The sequence below is a fragment of the Mya arenaria genome, chromosome 3 (assembly GCF_026914265.1).
Source record: "Mya arenaria isolate MELC-2E11 chromosome 3, ASM2691426v1".
Lineage (NCBI taxonomy): Eukaryota > Metazoa > Mollusca > Bivalvia > Myida > Myidae > Mya > Mya arenaria.
In genome coordinates, this window is record NC_069124.1 from 76,067,273 (window position 1) to 76,081,578 (window position 14,306).

General features: G+C 35.3%; 2 protein-coding genes across 2 annotated transcripts in view; one reads left to right on the forward strand and one right to left on the reverse strand.

Annotated features, from left to right (window-relative positions):
- Positions 1–1,071: 1,071 nt before the first annotated feature.
- Positions 1,072–5,674, reverse strand: LOC128227454 (40S ribosomal protein S6-like). The gene is made up of 5 exons (XM_052938011.1): positions 5,560–5,674; positions 4,349–4,480; positions 3,588–3,798; positions 3,028–3,177; positions 1,072–1,350 (listed from the first exon to the last, which is right to left on the reverse strand). Exons 1-5 carry the CDS (start codon positions 5,563–5,565, stop codon positions 1,112–1,114), a joined length of 738 nt encoding a protein of 245 aa, XP_052793971.1. The 5' UTR covers positions 5,566–5,674; the 3' UTR covers positions 1,072–1,111.
- A 103-nt stretch (positions 5,675–5,777) lies between these two features.
- LOC128227453 (TP53-binding protein 1-like) overlaps positions 5,778–14,306 on the forward strand; it is a 28,231-nt gene continuing 19,702 nt past the window's right edge. Inside the window, 8 exon segments of the mRNA XM_052938010.1 lie at positions 5,778–5,867; positions 10,213–10,360; positions 10,690–10,801; positions 11,245–11,341; positions 11,914–12,232; positions 12,500–12,601; positions 13,367–13,532; positions 13,797–14,222. Coding sequence (XP_052793970.1) covers positions 10,220–10,360; positions 10,690–10,801; positions 11,245–11,341; positions 11,914–12,232; positions 12,500–12,601; positions 13,367–13,532; positions 13,797–14,222 — 1,363 coding nt within the window. The 5' untranslated portion in view covers positions 5,778–5,867; positions 10,213–10,219.

Consider the following 14,306-nt stretch of genomic DNA (forward strand, 5'->3'; position numbering starts at 1 on the left):
TCCATTTTTGCATGGTTTAAAAATAAAATACGGACAGCTTTGTTTAAAATTGGTTTGTGTATGTTTCAATATCCTCTTCCATTCAAAAACTTGACTGTCCTGTTATCCAGTGCCGCTCAGGACATGCAATCCCGCCCTTGATCGGCCATGAGACATGACATGGGCTCTGGCATTTCGTCAGATCATTCAGGATTCAAACGATTGACTGAAAGTCAAATGATCTAGCCAAGAAATCATTACTATTCACACGTATTTCATATGACCATGGCTATTTACGGACAGCCAGTCTGTTGAACACCGGCGTTAAATGACCGTTTTAATAAGTTTTGTTAACAACATTTTTCGTGGTAGGCCACGCTTCTCAACGTACAAACGTCTAACGTCATACGTCGACGTTACAAATGCAAAGCATGGTTCCCCTTCATCCTTTACATTGGGTTATCGTTGTCAAATCATTTAAGATGATCGTATTGTCGCCATTTACTTGGATGAAAGTGTACTGAAAACTTCCCTTTATTTGAAAATTAACACAGAGGGGCAATATCGTGACATGTCTTACCCTTGTGTTTAAAATAGAATATGTGATAAACAAACCATTAGAATCTCTTTTCATATGATATAATACAAGACAAACTCGGTTATATACCAGTCATGTCACAATACTTGATTTGCCAATAAGCTGGTTACCCAGATCCAATCTGTGAACGAGACAGGGCATACTCAAGTTTCAATTTTATCAAATGACGCATCCAATGCAGTTTATTGCAACAAACATACAGCCCCAATTTCTCGAAACTTATGGGGTTCCTTATAACAGGATTAAGGGGACTTTTTTGTTTTTCATTATTTTGTATATTTACTCTTTTTTCAAACTTATATAGAAATTATCTTTATGATAATCACAATAACGCTTTTTTCATTTATTTATCAAATTTCAATGTAAGTATATACTTTGGCTAATTGAAATAAGTTTCTCCAGCCTATTTAGCTTAAGAAGTTTCAAGACATTGGGGTCAGGTTATTACAAAACATTTGACACTCACATAAGCTCTGAATCAACAAAACCAAAAATTAGTTTTTTCTCTTTATTTCCAGCATTTTAACAGTTAAATTAAGATTTTGACTCCGACTTGGAAGTAGATGCGGAGCGACTGTTACTACGGCTACGGCTGCGTTTCCTCTCCTTGGCTTCCTTTAGGCGCTGAGCAAGCAGCTTGGCGTACTCTGCTGCATCCTCACGCTTCTTGACAACACGGCGCCTCTTCAGGGCGATTCTGTGGCGTTTACGCTGGAGTACAACAGGGGTCACCAAGCGCTGAATCTTGGGGGCCTTGCTCCTTGGCTTTTTGTCTGAAAAAGTTTTTTAAACAACATTGAAATGGCTGTTTGCAGACTACATTTTTTTTTTTGGGGGGGGGGGGGGGGGCGATTTTATAACCAGTATTTGGTCATGTTCCCAATGGCAAGTTATCTTTTTCCTAATTTCCAAACAGAAACTAGGTTTGTTTTTTGTTTTTTTATCCCAAACTGATGTCTCCCCCATCTGCACATTGTCTCAACATGGTAACATTTGTTGTGGCAAACCAAATCCTTCAAGAGAAATGGAGCAGACAATATAACTGGTCATTACCTTTGACCTTGTGAGACCTTTAACTGAGCTAGTTGTCTCATGTGCTCTACACATCATCTCAATATAGTGAACATCTGACAAAAAAATGGTCTTATTCTAGTCATATGACCTTTGAACTCTAAGTGTGACCTTGACCTTGAACCAAACTGGTCAAAATATGGTGAACTTTTGTGGCAAGTTATTTCAAAATCTTTCAAGCAGTTCAAGAATTATGAAGCTGGGAAATTTAAGGAAGTACTCAGTTTGAACATGTCCTTGTAAATGTAAGACTCAGAACATCACAAGAATTTATAACACTTGCAGAATACCAGTATTAGAAATTTTGATTGTCTTTTAAACCAAGAATGCCTCTTACATCATGTTGAGTCACTGGAATAACTTTCAACCTATCTGAACACTTATGAGACTTAGTACTATTGTGCATTATGGTCAAGGACCTTATTTCAATTAACTTCAATCACAAATTACAGGACTCCTGTACATTGTATGTCTGCAGGGCTTCAGGTAAAAAATTTCCATTAAATTGGGTAGTACGCACTCAATATTTCTAAAGGGTATTTAGGCTTACGTTTTGAACTTTTGTTTTATAATATATAACATATATATGGACTTAGCCTTAATTCATATGTGTATTGTTTGCTGAAATGAACAAAAGACGAGGGTGAAGTCTCAATAAATGGTAGGTACATCAGTCTAAAATTTTAATCCCATAATACATGTCCAATAGTACATGTAAAAGATAATTCCAGAACAGTTAAATTGAATTGCCAGTTTATACCAGCATTTATAGTCATATGCCATTTCAGTTAAATATAATGTCAGTTTTTGGGAAAATTGAAGCTGGTAACTTGCCACTCAAAGCTGTTTTATCAAATAATATTCAGACATTTGATTCTGTACACAATTGGTATAATCAAAGCTGATCAAGCATCAAGAACAGAGTTTCGTAATAATTAAGTACTGTATTATTCCCTTTCAAGAACCTCCATTATCATATATACTTCCCACATGACATTGATTTGTAGTACTTGTTTCATAAAAACTATAACAAACTTAAACAAGGATACCAGTACACTGCTTATCTGAAGCTCTTGTTTTTTTTTGACACACCTTTTTATGAAAATTTTAGAACTATCATTTAATTGCTATTGTGATAAGGTTCAAGGACATAAACAATGTACTCTTGATTAACATATCTCTATTAAAACCATTACCGGTACATTACATTACAGCTCAAAGATAGAGATAAAAAAATAATAATTTCAACCACAAAATTACGTTTAATCAAGTGATAACACAATTAAGGTTTGGTCAAAACACAATAAAGAAATTATTTGACGAAATTCAATTTCTTATTTAAAGCCGTTTTTGATTGACACTATTGTTCTTATCCTTACTTTCTTTCTCTGGCAGTGGTCGTCTGACAACATACTGTCGGACATCATCGTCTTTGCTCAGGTTAAAGAGACGTCGGATCTTGCTGGCTCTCTTGGGGCCAAGACGACGGGGAACTGTCTTGTCAGTGAGGCCGGGAATCTCCTGCTCACCTGAAAAAAATTGTGGGTTTTCGCATAAAGAAACCTATACATTGCTAAATTCCAAAATTATCATCAGCAGTACTGAACATATGATTTTTTTTCATAATATGAACTATTTCATAAAGAACAAATCATAAATATCAAAGAACCCTTGACAAAACACACCCTGCATTCAATAGTCTTGTTATAGCAAATAGTAATTTGCATCTTCTGCCTTTTGATTAATTTAAATTGTTTAAAAACTGAAAACTAGTAGATCCAATTGACATTTCATCAAGTTTCTACATATTTCAATTCGGTTTGCTCTAGTTTGAAACCAAATATCTGAGCTTTTTTTTTTAGACTGACCTAACACAAATTATCAGAATTAGACAAATACAGAACTTTATAAAGAGTTGAACAATGTTTATTCTGTCAACCTTTCTTGATAATCCTGAGGGCCAGCACACTGAGATTAGCGTCAACAATGCAGCCCCTGACAGACTTCCTCTTCTTCTCTCCATTCCTGCGGGGACGGTAGCATGAGGTGCCCTTGCCCATCAGCAGTTTTACACGGCCATTGGTGAGCACACCCTGCTTCATGGGAAATCCCTGCTTGTCATTGCCTCCTGTGATGCGCAGCACATAACCCTTGAAAACAAGACAGAAGTTGCAGAACTAAATAAGTAATTTGGGCTTAAATGATCCATATAAATTTATCTTTATACTAGTACTTGCAGGACAGGCTACAATAAAATAAATCAAATGGGTCCCAGATAAATAAAATTGTGCAGACACTCTTCTGCATTGTCATATTACTAACAGTTAAAATTATTGAAATAAAGGCTGATAAACTTATTTTTATGGTTGAACTTCCTGTATTAGTTATTACACTTTTAATACTAATAAACGAAGAGTAGAAAGATATTGTGCATGCATTGCTTTATAACAAATTTTCCACACATCTAAGTACACTGCATACTTGCAACTTTTAACTGCAGAACTGAACTGCTTGTAAAAATAATGTGTTGCAAATAATCCTTTACTTTTAATTTAGTTGTTGAAATGAAAACATGTCTAGACTGTGATATCACAGAATCTACAAAGTTTAAGACTTTTAAAGTCTTCAAAATTGTGTTTGAAAGCATTTGACCTGAATAAAATCATGTAAATCAACCTATGAATAGACTAGAATGAATACCTTCCACTCATCTCCAAGACAGTCAGCAGAGACTTCAGTGGCTATCCTCTTCTCATAGAGAGGTCGAAGTCTTTTCTCATCATCAACTTCAATCAACTTCTGACAGCCAGTGGCTGGGTAAGATACGTTCAGCTGGAAAGTGTAAAGAATGTAAAAAAGCAAGTTCAACAAAGGTAGCGGTTGTAATAAAATATCAATATCGGACAAAAGCAATATTTCTCATAACTTATTGCCGTAAAATAATCACATGAGCCTAGCTTTTTTAAGAGATTCGCTCACGGAAGGGCAAATGACAGCATTTTGGGGAAAATATTTCCGGCCGTAATGCATGCTGTCCCTTTTCTGCAGCGCCCTGCCCTTTAAAATATCTGGCCACAATTTCTCATAACAACGTTAAGCCTAATAAGCTGAAGTATCTTTTTGTTTTAAGCAAAATTACCAACTAGGTTTTTAAAAATAACACCATCATAATTATTTCCTCTAAAGGTCTCAGCTCTTCAAAGCAAAAATATTACACAAATTATACCAAAACAAAAAAGCGTGCTTAACTTCATTCTATTAAAAAGGACTTCAAACCTTAAATGTTGTCAGCATCAACATCATGTAAATGTTGTAAAACTCATGGGTGCACCCGAATTGCCATTTGTTATTACTTGGCAAACAATCCATTTCATTTATTTTGTTCAATATATTGCTCGATTGGACAAGTTTCACAAACCTCTTCAAGAGAATTTTGTGGAAGGTAATAGATAAATCCAATTTATAAATTAACTCAAGTATTAAATGCAGATTTAATGGTTATTGCATTTGATGCCAATCTACGAGAGGGTGCTTTTAAAAGAACAGTAACAGGATATAAAGGCTTGTTCATCAAAATCCCAATTAACGCAAAATAATGTTGTTTTCGTAATAATAAAATTTCGCAGGAACGACAAGGCACAGAAATACTGAGCGATCATCAAACGCCGTCATTACAACAGAAAGTTAATCTATTGCACCACCTACCTCAACATGAAACACAAAAACTTGTAATGTTTTGACAGTTCATAGAAATAAACCGTCAACGAAATCTGAACAATCTGAGCAATGTAAATAGCTAACGTGGATCTAATGCTTAGTTACATACTAAAAAGGGATATTTTTACATGTCTGATGGTTTATTTATTAAATATTATCACTGACAATAGACTAAAATGACAAACTTCTCGCACCTTCATGCCGATCTACAAAGATCGAATGGCTGTAACCGGAAAAAGAAAGTAACCGGAAATAACAGAAGTAAAGTCTCAAAATAAAACAAAAACGGAATAATGTAATACAATATGTACTTTTTCTTCTTTTTCTACCAAGTTTGATAAGATAATAATAGTTTTTACATTTATTGAAAGTATGGAACCATAAGAAAAAAAATAAGAATTAGAGATTAAAAAAATCAGTGTCACGAAAACGCGCAAGAAATTGCCGCGAACAAAACAAGACGCATTGCAATGATTTGAAACCAGTACAGCATAGCTTAAAGGTTATTCAGCTAGATTGTTACATAAAAAAATACGTTTTCTATATTATTTTGCTCCTCTTTCGTTGATTAGCTATTTATCTAAAAGATGGGTTATCCGAATTTGCTTGTCCGAATAACAATCAAAAGTGCTGATGAAACATTTGACTGAAAAGCACTGGCTCATGTTTTGGCACGAAAAATATTTCCCCAAATAATGCATCTGAAATCACATATTATAATAAGTTTACTTGATAACGAAATTGCAGAAATAATAAAATTAAAGAATAAAAATGTAGTGGTGGTTGTAGTCCACCTAAATGGCCGTCAACGAGTCTTTTGACGATTTTTTTAATATGGCAGACTCGTGACGTCCACCATCCCAGCAAAAAGTAGCAAGCGGTCCTTGCGCAGAGAATCCTCGCGGCCACAATTTTGAAATTATCTCCGTTATAAATTCAAATTTCTACGAAAATATTATTGCCTACTATTAAACACGTATTAAGTTATGTCAGTATGCCCAAAAAACATGTTAAGTTATCATAAAACACTTACAAGTGTCGATTGTTTATCGAGCATCCCGATATCGGTAAATCTGGGACAAATCTGACTGGTTGTGTACATGTATAACGGTATTCGTGACCCATAATATATTAATGTGAAAATAACAACTCTAATGACAAATTAAATCCAGTTCAGATCACTGTCGGATAAAAATTGAACAACTTTGTCATTATTATTCAACATCAATGCATATTATTACAGTATATCATTTCGCCCGTTGTTAAATGGTAGAGAGTTGTAGCGTTACAGGGATACATAAGAAATGTCAAAATAATAAAAAAAAGTATCCCTGATCGCTCATTATTGTAGCTAGTGGTGGTGGTGGTTTTAGTCACAGTTACTTGGTATTTGGACTGCATTTTTGGCCAGTCGAGCTACATGATTCGAGCGATGTGTCCCTAGGGTGATCTCTTTGACTGAGAATCATTAAAAATGTGTTTTAGTACTCTATGATACACATAATAAACAAATAACCCACTTTTAGTCGTATATTTTCACATATTAGATATTTTAAAATTTCATACAATCTTTATCATTTACAAGTTATGAAGGTTAGCAGATATGGGATTGAGACATATGTATGGAAAAGAGCTCAGATCCACAAGATTTTTTCGATAAAACAACTGTATATGCCGCATGCATGTTCAGAAGGAAGTTATCTCCAAGGTGTAATCGCTCAACAAGCACAAACTAGATGCTTTTTCGCATTTTTTTTTTAATAACTCTGCCGAGAATACTGTACTGGTTAGCGACCCCTTTTCAGCCGGAAACGGAGGTTTTTCCTATGTTACTTTTGACACAAGATAGCTATTCTGATAAAACTTTGCACTCAGACAGGTTGGCTCTACCGACAAAAACTGGGTAATTTGTTTTTAAAAATAGCTAGGGATTCTGAATATTCCCATGTGCAAAGTACCTCTATAATTTCGCTAAAATAAGCACCCTACTGTACCAATTATTCGCCCACCCCATAAATTCGCTGTTCTTACGATGTTTTTCATATATTTCTCTCTAAACTATATCTTCAAACATTTTTAATTTTATTTGACCAGTCAAGCGACCGTTTAAAACGACAATTGATCAATAAATATAATACGTTAACTATTACATACTGTTTATGTATGTTTAAAATGATACATTACCTACTCGGTAAGCCTTCTCTTTTATGTCTTTGCAGAAAATTAAAAAAAAACTACTGGGATTTCCTTCTTGAAACGTGACCTACAATGTATGCATATTTATAGACTTCCGAAGAGGGACAATGCATGTCCGTACAAGAATGTAATGATCAATTCAAATTTGAGTTGCTTCCCTTAGACGAAAAATTCGGCGATTACTTCACCGTTTTTAGGTTTTACCATTTGCTTTTTCGAAAATTGAACTTAAAATGCAGCAATTTATGGCATTTGTTTAATTCATCACCCGTTTTATACTTTATAATGACAAATCAATAATGTCGTCTGAAAGTGCAAGGTATAAGGAAAATTAAACAATCCTTACAGGGCCTCATGCAAATGAGCGCAGGCGTGATGACGTCATCCCCGCGTACAACTTACAAGGTCAGACGTGTAAACAATGTTTATTTGGGTCGAATTCCACATACGTCTTACATTTAAACGCAGAAAACAGCTAATATCTGTCAAAAAAGATGCCGCAATGAAACGCCAGACTATTTTGTGTAAAATATTTCGTTTTGACTGGTTTTAACTGGGTGGGCGAAAAAGTGGTAATGGCGAATAATAGGTCGCTAACCAGTATATAGACCGACTCACAGATCTTTGCCTACTGAGGAATTTTTGAGATGTTTACGCATTTAAATTTCACAATTTGCAGTATTTCACGCGTTTATATTTCCCAAATTGAAAAGGCTAGGCCTCTTCACAATTTGGGGAGAAAAAGCCCTGCAGAATATAATAAAGTTCCAGAAAATGTGCAACAAGTTAATTTGGAGACAATTTATTAAAAATAAGATAGTTACAAGCTTTACTTAAACACCACTTGGCCACAGGGACTCTATCCGGAGACTGATAAATCGCCAGTGGGGCTTTTTCATAATCCAATCATTTTCAAATTTATTTCTGTCATCAGTCTAATATGAGACTTACGCTATTTCCTTGCATTAGTCACGACTCTTCTGGGTAATTTCTGTGATTCAGATTGCTATCCACTATTTGTACAATATCATTGCAATTGTCAAACAGTAACATTTGGATTTTGCATTTTACTATAATTCGAAACGCCCTGACTGGCAACGTATTTTATGACCTAAGTCAGCTGAAAGCATTTGTAAATGTTCTGTTCTTGTGGATTGGTTCCTGATTGCACAATAAATTATTGAATAAAACAGCAACCGATAGTTATATTTGTTGAACATCAGTTGTCAACAATATTGTATCTGAAATATACTTGATGTATTCATGCCAGAATATGTATATATTTTTTTTAATAATTTTGAATGTAGATATTCAGCAGAGAATTAATTTGACAAGATATTGCAAAATGTTCAAAGGTTTTTCTGCCCTTGTAGGGTACAAATATGGGACTCTTTCACAAGTTTTTCACAATCACTGGAGAAAAAAATCAAAATGAAGAATGATATTTAAGTTCTATTTTTATTTAACCATCATGAAAAGGGAGAAAGTACATGTTGACTGGAATTTTTGCAGTGCAAACAGAAACTTAACAGATATTTACCTAAATTTGACTTGATGTTTTTATATGAAGGTGACTTGGCATGGAAATTCCAAAACAGAAGCGAAATGCCATCCTTTTCCCAACTTTTGAGTAACATCCTTTTCCCAAAATAAATGGACAAATACCTAAATGGTTTTCTTTCACAATACAACTAGTGTTATTGCAGCTACTATGGCCTAAAAGGAATATATCTCTGGTTCGGGTTACCCGACCCTACCTACGCCTTCTACCGAAACGCTTACCCTTTTATAGTCCCTTGGTTTTCTTTTTTAATTGTGTGTTTGTTATAATATTTAGTTAAAAAAACCTTTGTACTGATTTACTCATTACTTTAACACTATTACCCAAGGATGACAATATCCTACATAAATAATGATAAAAAATTAAACAGCCTACCTACCCTACCTTTTTTTGGTTAAGATGTAACCCTAACCACACATTGTTTTTATGCCTGAAGGTTTAATACTTTCATTTCTATTTAGGTTTGTTCAAATTACAACATTGAAAGCCTGATGGGCTTGTTGTACAAAATTCTAATTTTTATCACTGTTGTGTTTGATTTGATGGCAGTGGAGGTCAGTTTGGGCATTACCTGTCTCTAAAAATGTTATTATGCTATTCTGTTTCAGCTAAAAAGCCACTTCTGCTTAATTTTACATCAATGGCTGGTTTTCTTTGAAACTGTTTTGGACACGCCTCCAAATTAGAACATGCGGTTGCGCTGAAAACCTGTTGTTAGCTGTCGCTGGGTTTCAAAATGTAAGATTTGAACAACTTTTCGATAGACTTGTGAAAAACAGGATGTGCTTTGATTGCTTACATAAAGAATGCCTTACTGAACCATCGCCAGTATATCATTATTTTTGGTCTTTGTTTTTTCCTCGACCAACCTGTTTACTGTACATCCAATTTCTGAATTTTCAATTTCTGCTTTTTATGTCTGATTTTTCCAAAAAAAAAAATTATGTTTTCAATGCAGGTTAACAATGTCAGCCGCATGTTGTAGCATAATTTTGTATTACTGATTACTTTCAGGTTTATTCTTTAAAATTGGTATTGCTGCAAGTCTCTGTCAGACGATCAAATGTTAGTCTTCTTTTTCATACTGTAGGTGGAGAATGGATGATGATGACTTCAGCTGCAGTGCCCCTAGTCAGAGCTTCATCCTGCCAGCCTCACAGGAGGAGACCCAGGAGGATCAACCTTTGTCACCTGGCAAACGCATGAGGAGGACTTTGGCCAACCTGCCAGCTCTGCAGGTAGAAAGCTCCTCATTCAATGAAGAATACATTTATACACTGCATACTCAAAAGTTTTTATTTCATTTATTTCATAAATTAAAACATTTATCTGCTGGTATTGGAAGTTAACATTCATAATTGTTAAAGATGAAAATTAAATCATGAATAGACATTCTCAGTTCACGAATAAACTTCCTCAGTTCTTTACTTGTTAGATTCTTTGGCAAACTATCGTGACTAATGTATGAGATTGTTAAGATTTAAAACATGTTAAAGCAAAGTTGTCTTTATGTTGAAAAAATTTAACAAATGTTGGTACATAAAATGTCATAACATTGTTTTCCCAGGATAGATCTGGAAATCTACAAAGTGGGAGGGGCCAGGGAAGTGAACAGGGCCAGGGACTCCGCTTCTCACTCTTCCCAGCATCTCAGGATATCTTCTCCGACTCTGAGGAAGGTCAGTGGTTCCCTAGCTGTGTTGAAAAAAAAGGAAAGAGGAAAAAATATAGTAAAAGAAGTGGTGTCTGATCAGGTTTTAAAAATAACAGTATGCTGCAGAATAGTGTTAGGGTGCTAAGGGAGGAAAGGGCGCATTGTATCAGACTGTGAAGAACATTATGAAATTAACAAAAAATTGTTTATTTTAGGTATGGTGTTTTACTTAGGAAATATAATGTTTCAACTTAAAATATGTAAAGCTTGTGTGTTAGTATTTATAATCATATTATAAAAATGAGCCACCAACACTACCAACAACAAAAAACTTTTTTTAAAAACCAAAATGATTGGTTAATTTTTAAAGTGAACAATTGGAAAGTTTTTCAAATGTTTCATTGCTTCATTTCATGAAACACTTTCCACTAAAATACATGTTTATATATCTGGACTGATATTGTTTAGATGAGGACAATGTGTTGACACCTGCGGCTCACCTTGGCAGTCTGCAGATATCGCAGAAGCCGATGCTGGTCCCAGAAACTGTTGAAGATACAACTGAGTAAGTAACAGTAATTTCCAAATAATCTTAACACTTGTTGCTTGAGTCTTAAACATGATTTTTTTTAACTTGGCCATTATGAGGATTGCCCAGTTACCGGCTATGCTCAGTTACTGAGTGCCCGAGGGTCAGGTTTACTAATTCGCAGTGGAAGCAAATTATCGATAACTTTTTTGCATATGTTATACCCTCAAATTTTAGATTTTATCAAAATTGATGAGTGAATTTTATTTTCATAAGTTTGCACTTATGTATATTTAACAATTTGGCAAAACTTGTTTACTGACATTATATGCATAATAATTTAAATCACAGTTGATGTTCAAAAGGTCTAAGGAAACATTGCATTGTTACAGGATTTGAATGATGATGTAATGTTAGTTGTTTTTTATAATTATTTATGGATTATACAGTTTTGAAAAGTTGTAATTTAAATTGCTTAATATCAGACAATAAAAGTAGTTGGAACATTGTTGGGCATAAATCATCTTCCATGGAGGGGGTGGATGATCAAACCAGCCTTAAATACATGTCTAATTTGTAAGAATAATCCGGTTTCACTTTGATTTTAGGAATGAAATCCCTCCATCTCCTGAGGCGTACGGCTCGACTCCCTGCATTATCCCAAGCTCACCAACTGACCAGTCTGACAACCAGTCAGATGAGAAACATGAAAACATTGGAGCCACAAGAAACCAACAGCTAGATAATGAAAGCAGTGGTGTCTCGTTTGATTTTTTGGCTGATGAGACCCTCGCTAGTGAGTCTCAGATCAAAGAAACAGACAGAACAGTCATACATCGGAGGGAGATGGAAAGATCTGATCAACTGTCAGGAGATATTGAGAAAAAGACTCCGGAGAAAAGTGATGAAAAATCCATATCCTCACAGGTAAGGTGGCTTCTTGAATTAGTAAAAATACCAGTATATGAACTTGTAACATCAAGAGTCTTTGAACACTTCATTTATATCATACTCAATATGAAAGAAAAAGTGTTATTTAGATAATGCATGCTCAATAACTAAAGGTAATATTCTTTAGCTAAATTTCTTTTTAGTATTGTCATGCAAAAATGAAATGAATTAAAAAGTGGGGAATACCCTTTAGAACAATTAATTGTGTATGTTGTGTATTCAATATCTCCATTTCAATGACAGAGTCTTGAGGCGCGGCTGGCCATGCCTACCCTGGTGGATGATGGTGGGAGGAAGGAGCCTGTGTATCTAAACCTCACTGTCTCCAGCACTCAGCCAAGTCAGGTAGGGCCATAAACAGGGCTGGTATAACAAATTACAAACAAGTTACCTGTACCTTCTTTAAGATTATTCAACACAAGCCTGATGTTTTACAGTAGCTGATATAAAATCAATATTTTACTGGCCAGCTACCAACTTTAATGATGTACTGATTTCTATAGCTGCTTACTAATTTTACCTTATGATGTTAAAGTAATGAACTTTTGTTTTGGTAGCTTATATTATTGGAAGCAAAACAAATCGGCCTACTACCAAATCAGCCCCTTAGACAATTTGGCCCCTTAAAAATATTAACTTGAGACATTTCAGTTTTTATTTTAAATATTATTAACAGAGTAGAAACGTTCAATTTTTATTTCATACCAGTCAAACCCCGATCGCGCGAACTCGGTTTGTTGGATTTCTTGTTGGCTCGAACTGTATTTTAAGTCCGATTTCTTTCTACTGAATGTAAACAATCCCGCTTGGCTCGAATTTTCCAAGGCTCAAGGTATTTTCGCCTGTCCCTGGGAGTTAGAGCCAAAGGGGTTTGACTGTATATAATTCATAAGAAATCAAAAGAAAAAATTGATGCATTAATCAAAGACAAATTTGAAAGTTTCTGTAATCAGGGTCCGAAATGTCTACAGGAAGGGGTCGATTAGGTAAGGTGCCGAAAAGTCTTGCGTTTCAACTAGGTGCCGAATTGGTAAGGGGCCAGTTTGCCTGGTAGCCATATTGTGTAGTATAAAGAAACATGATGTAACAATGTCTTTCCTTGTATCTCAGAGTATTGAGATTGTGGATGTCCTGCCTCCCCCCAGCGGTCATGAGGGTATGAGACAGGTTGCTGGTGTAAGTCTTGGGCTAGCCACCTCTCAGAGTCTGCTTGGGACTGAGGTGCCCCATAGGGACATTATTGTCATCCCTAGTGGTTCAGCACCCTCACAACATGGTGAGATGGGCATAATCAAATACTTTTATTGACAATGTTTTGTTGATTCAAACAGATAATTAAGCAATGATTCATGATTCTGTATTATGGGTAAATTTACTATGTCTTTCCACATGTTTACTTCTAATGTAGCTTTAATACCTCTGGAACAAAATGCTACTGTACGGCACAATTATCAGTAAAGCCTGCACAGAATATCTGGAAAAAGTGAATCAGGATAATGTTAACATCTATCTTTAATATTGTATTTTGTTTCATATTTAGGAGTCATTGAGAGTGATGACTATGGCCTTAGACTGAGCCCGTCTCAGCAACAAAGCTCTCGAGCAACACAGGTTAGCAAAAACACTGACTCCCACAGCACGCAATCAAATAGTGTTCACATGACACATTCAAAAAAGGATTTAATTGAGAAAGAGTCTGAAAATAGTGAAATAGGTGAAAAAGTTAGGGGTGATAAAAGTGCTGTTGATTCTAAACCAACTCTGAGCTCGAAAGACTCCACTGAATCAAGGAAAAGTGCCTCACAGGGTGTGGAAGGTAAACATTGTGCAAGTGAAGGTCAGGCCCGGAGGTCATCCAGTGAGCCAAGGTCATTTGAGAACAACCGAGAGTCGCGGAGAAACAAGAGAATGCTGGACTTACTGAACAACGACCCGCTGGTGCTCTGGAAAAATGACAGTGATACAGGTAGTTAAAGAGGCAATAATTATAAAAAAATTAAATGACAGTGATACCGGTTGTGAAACCATTTGAAAATTGTCCATGGATTAA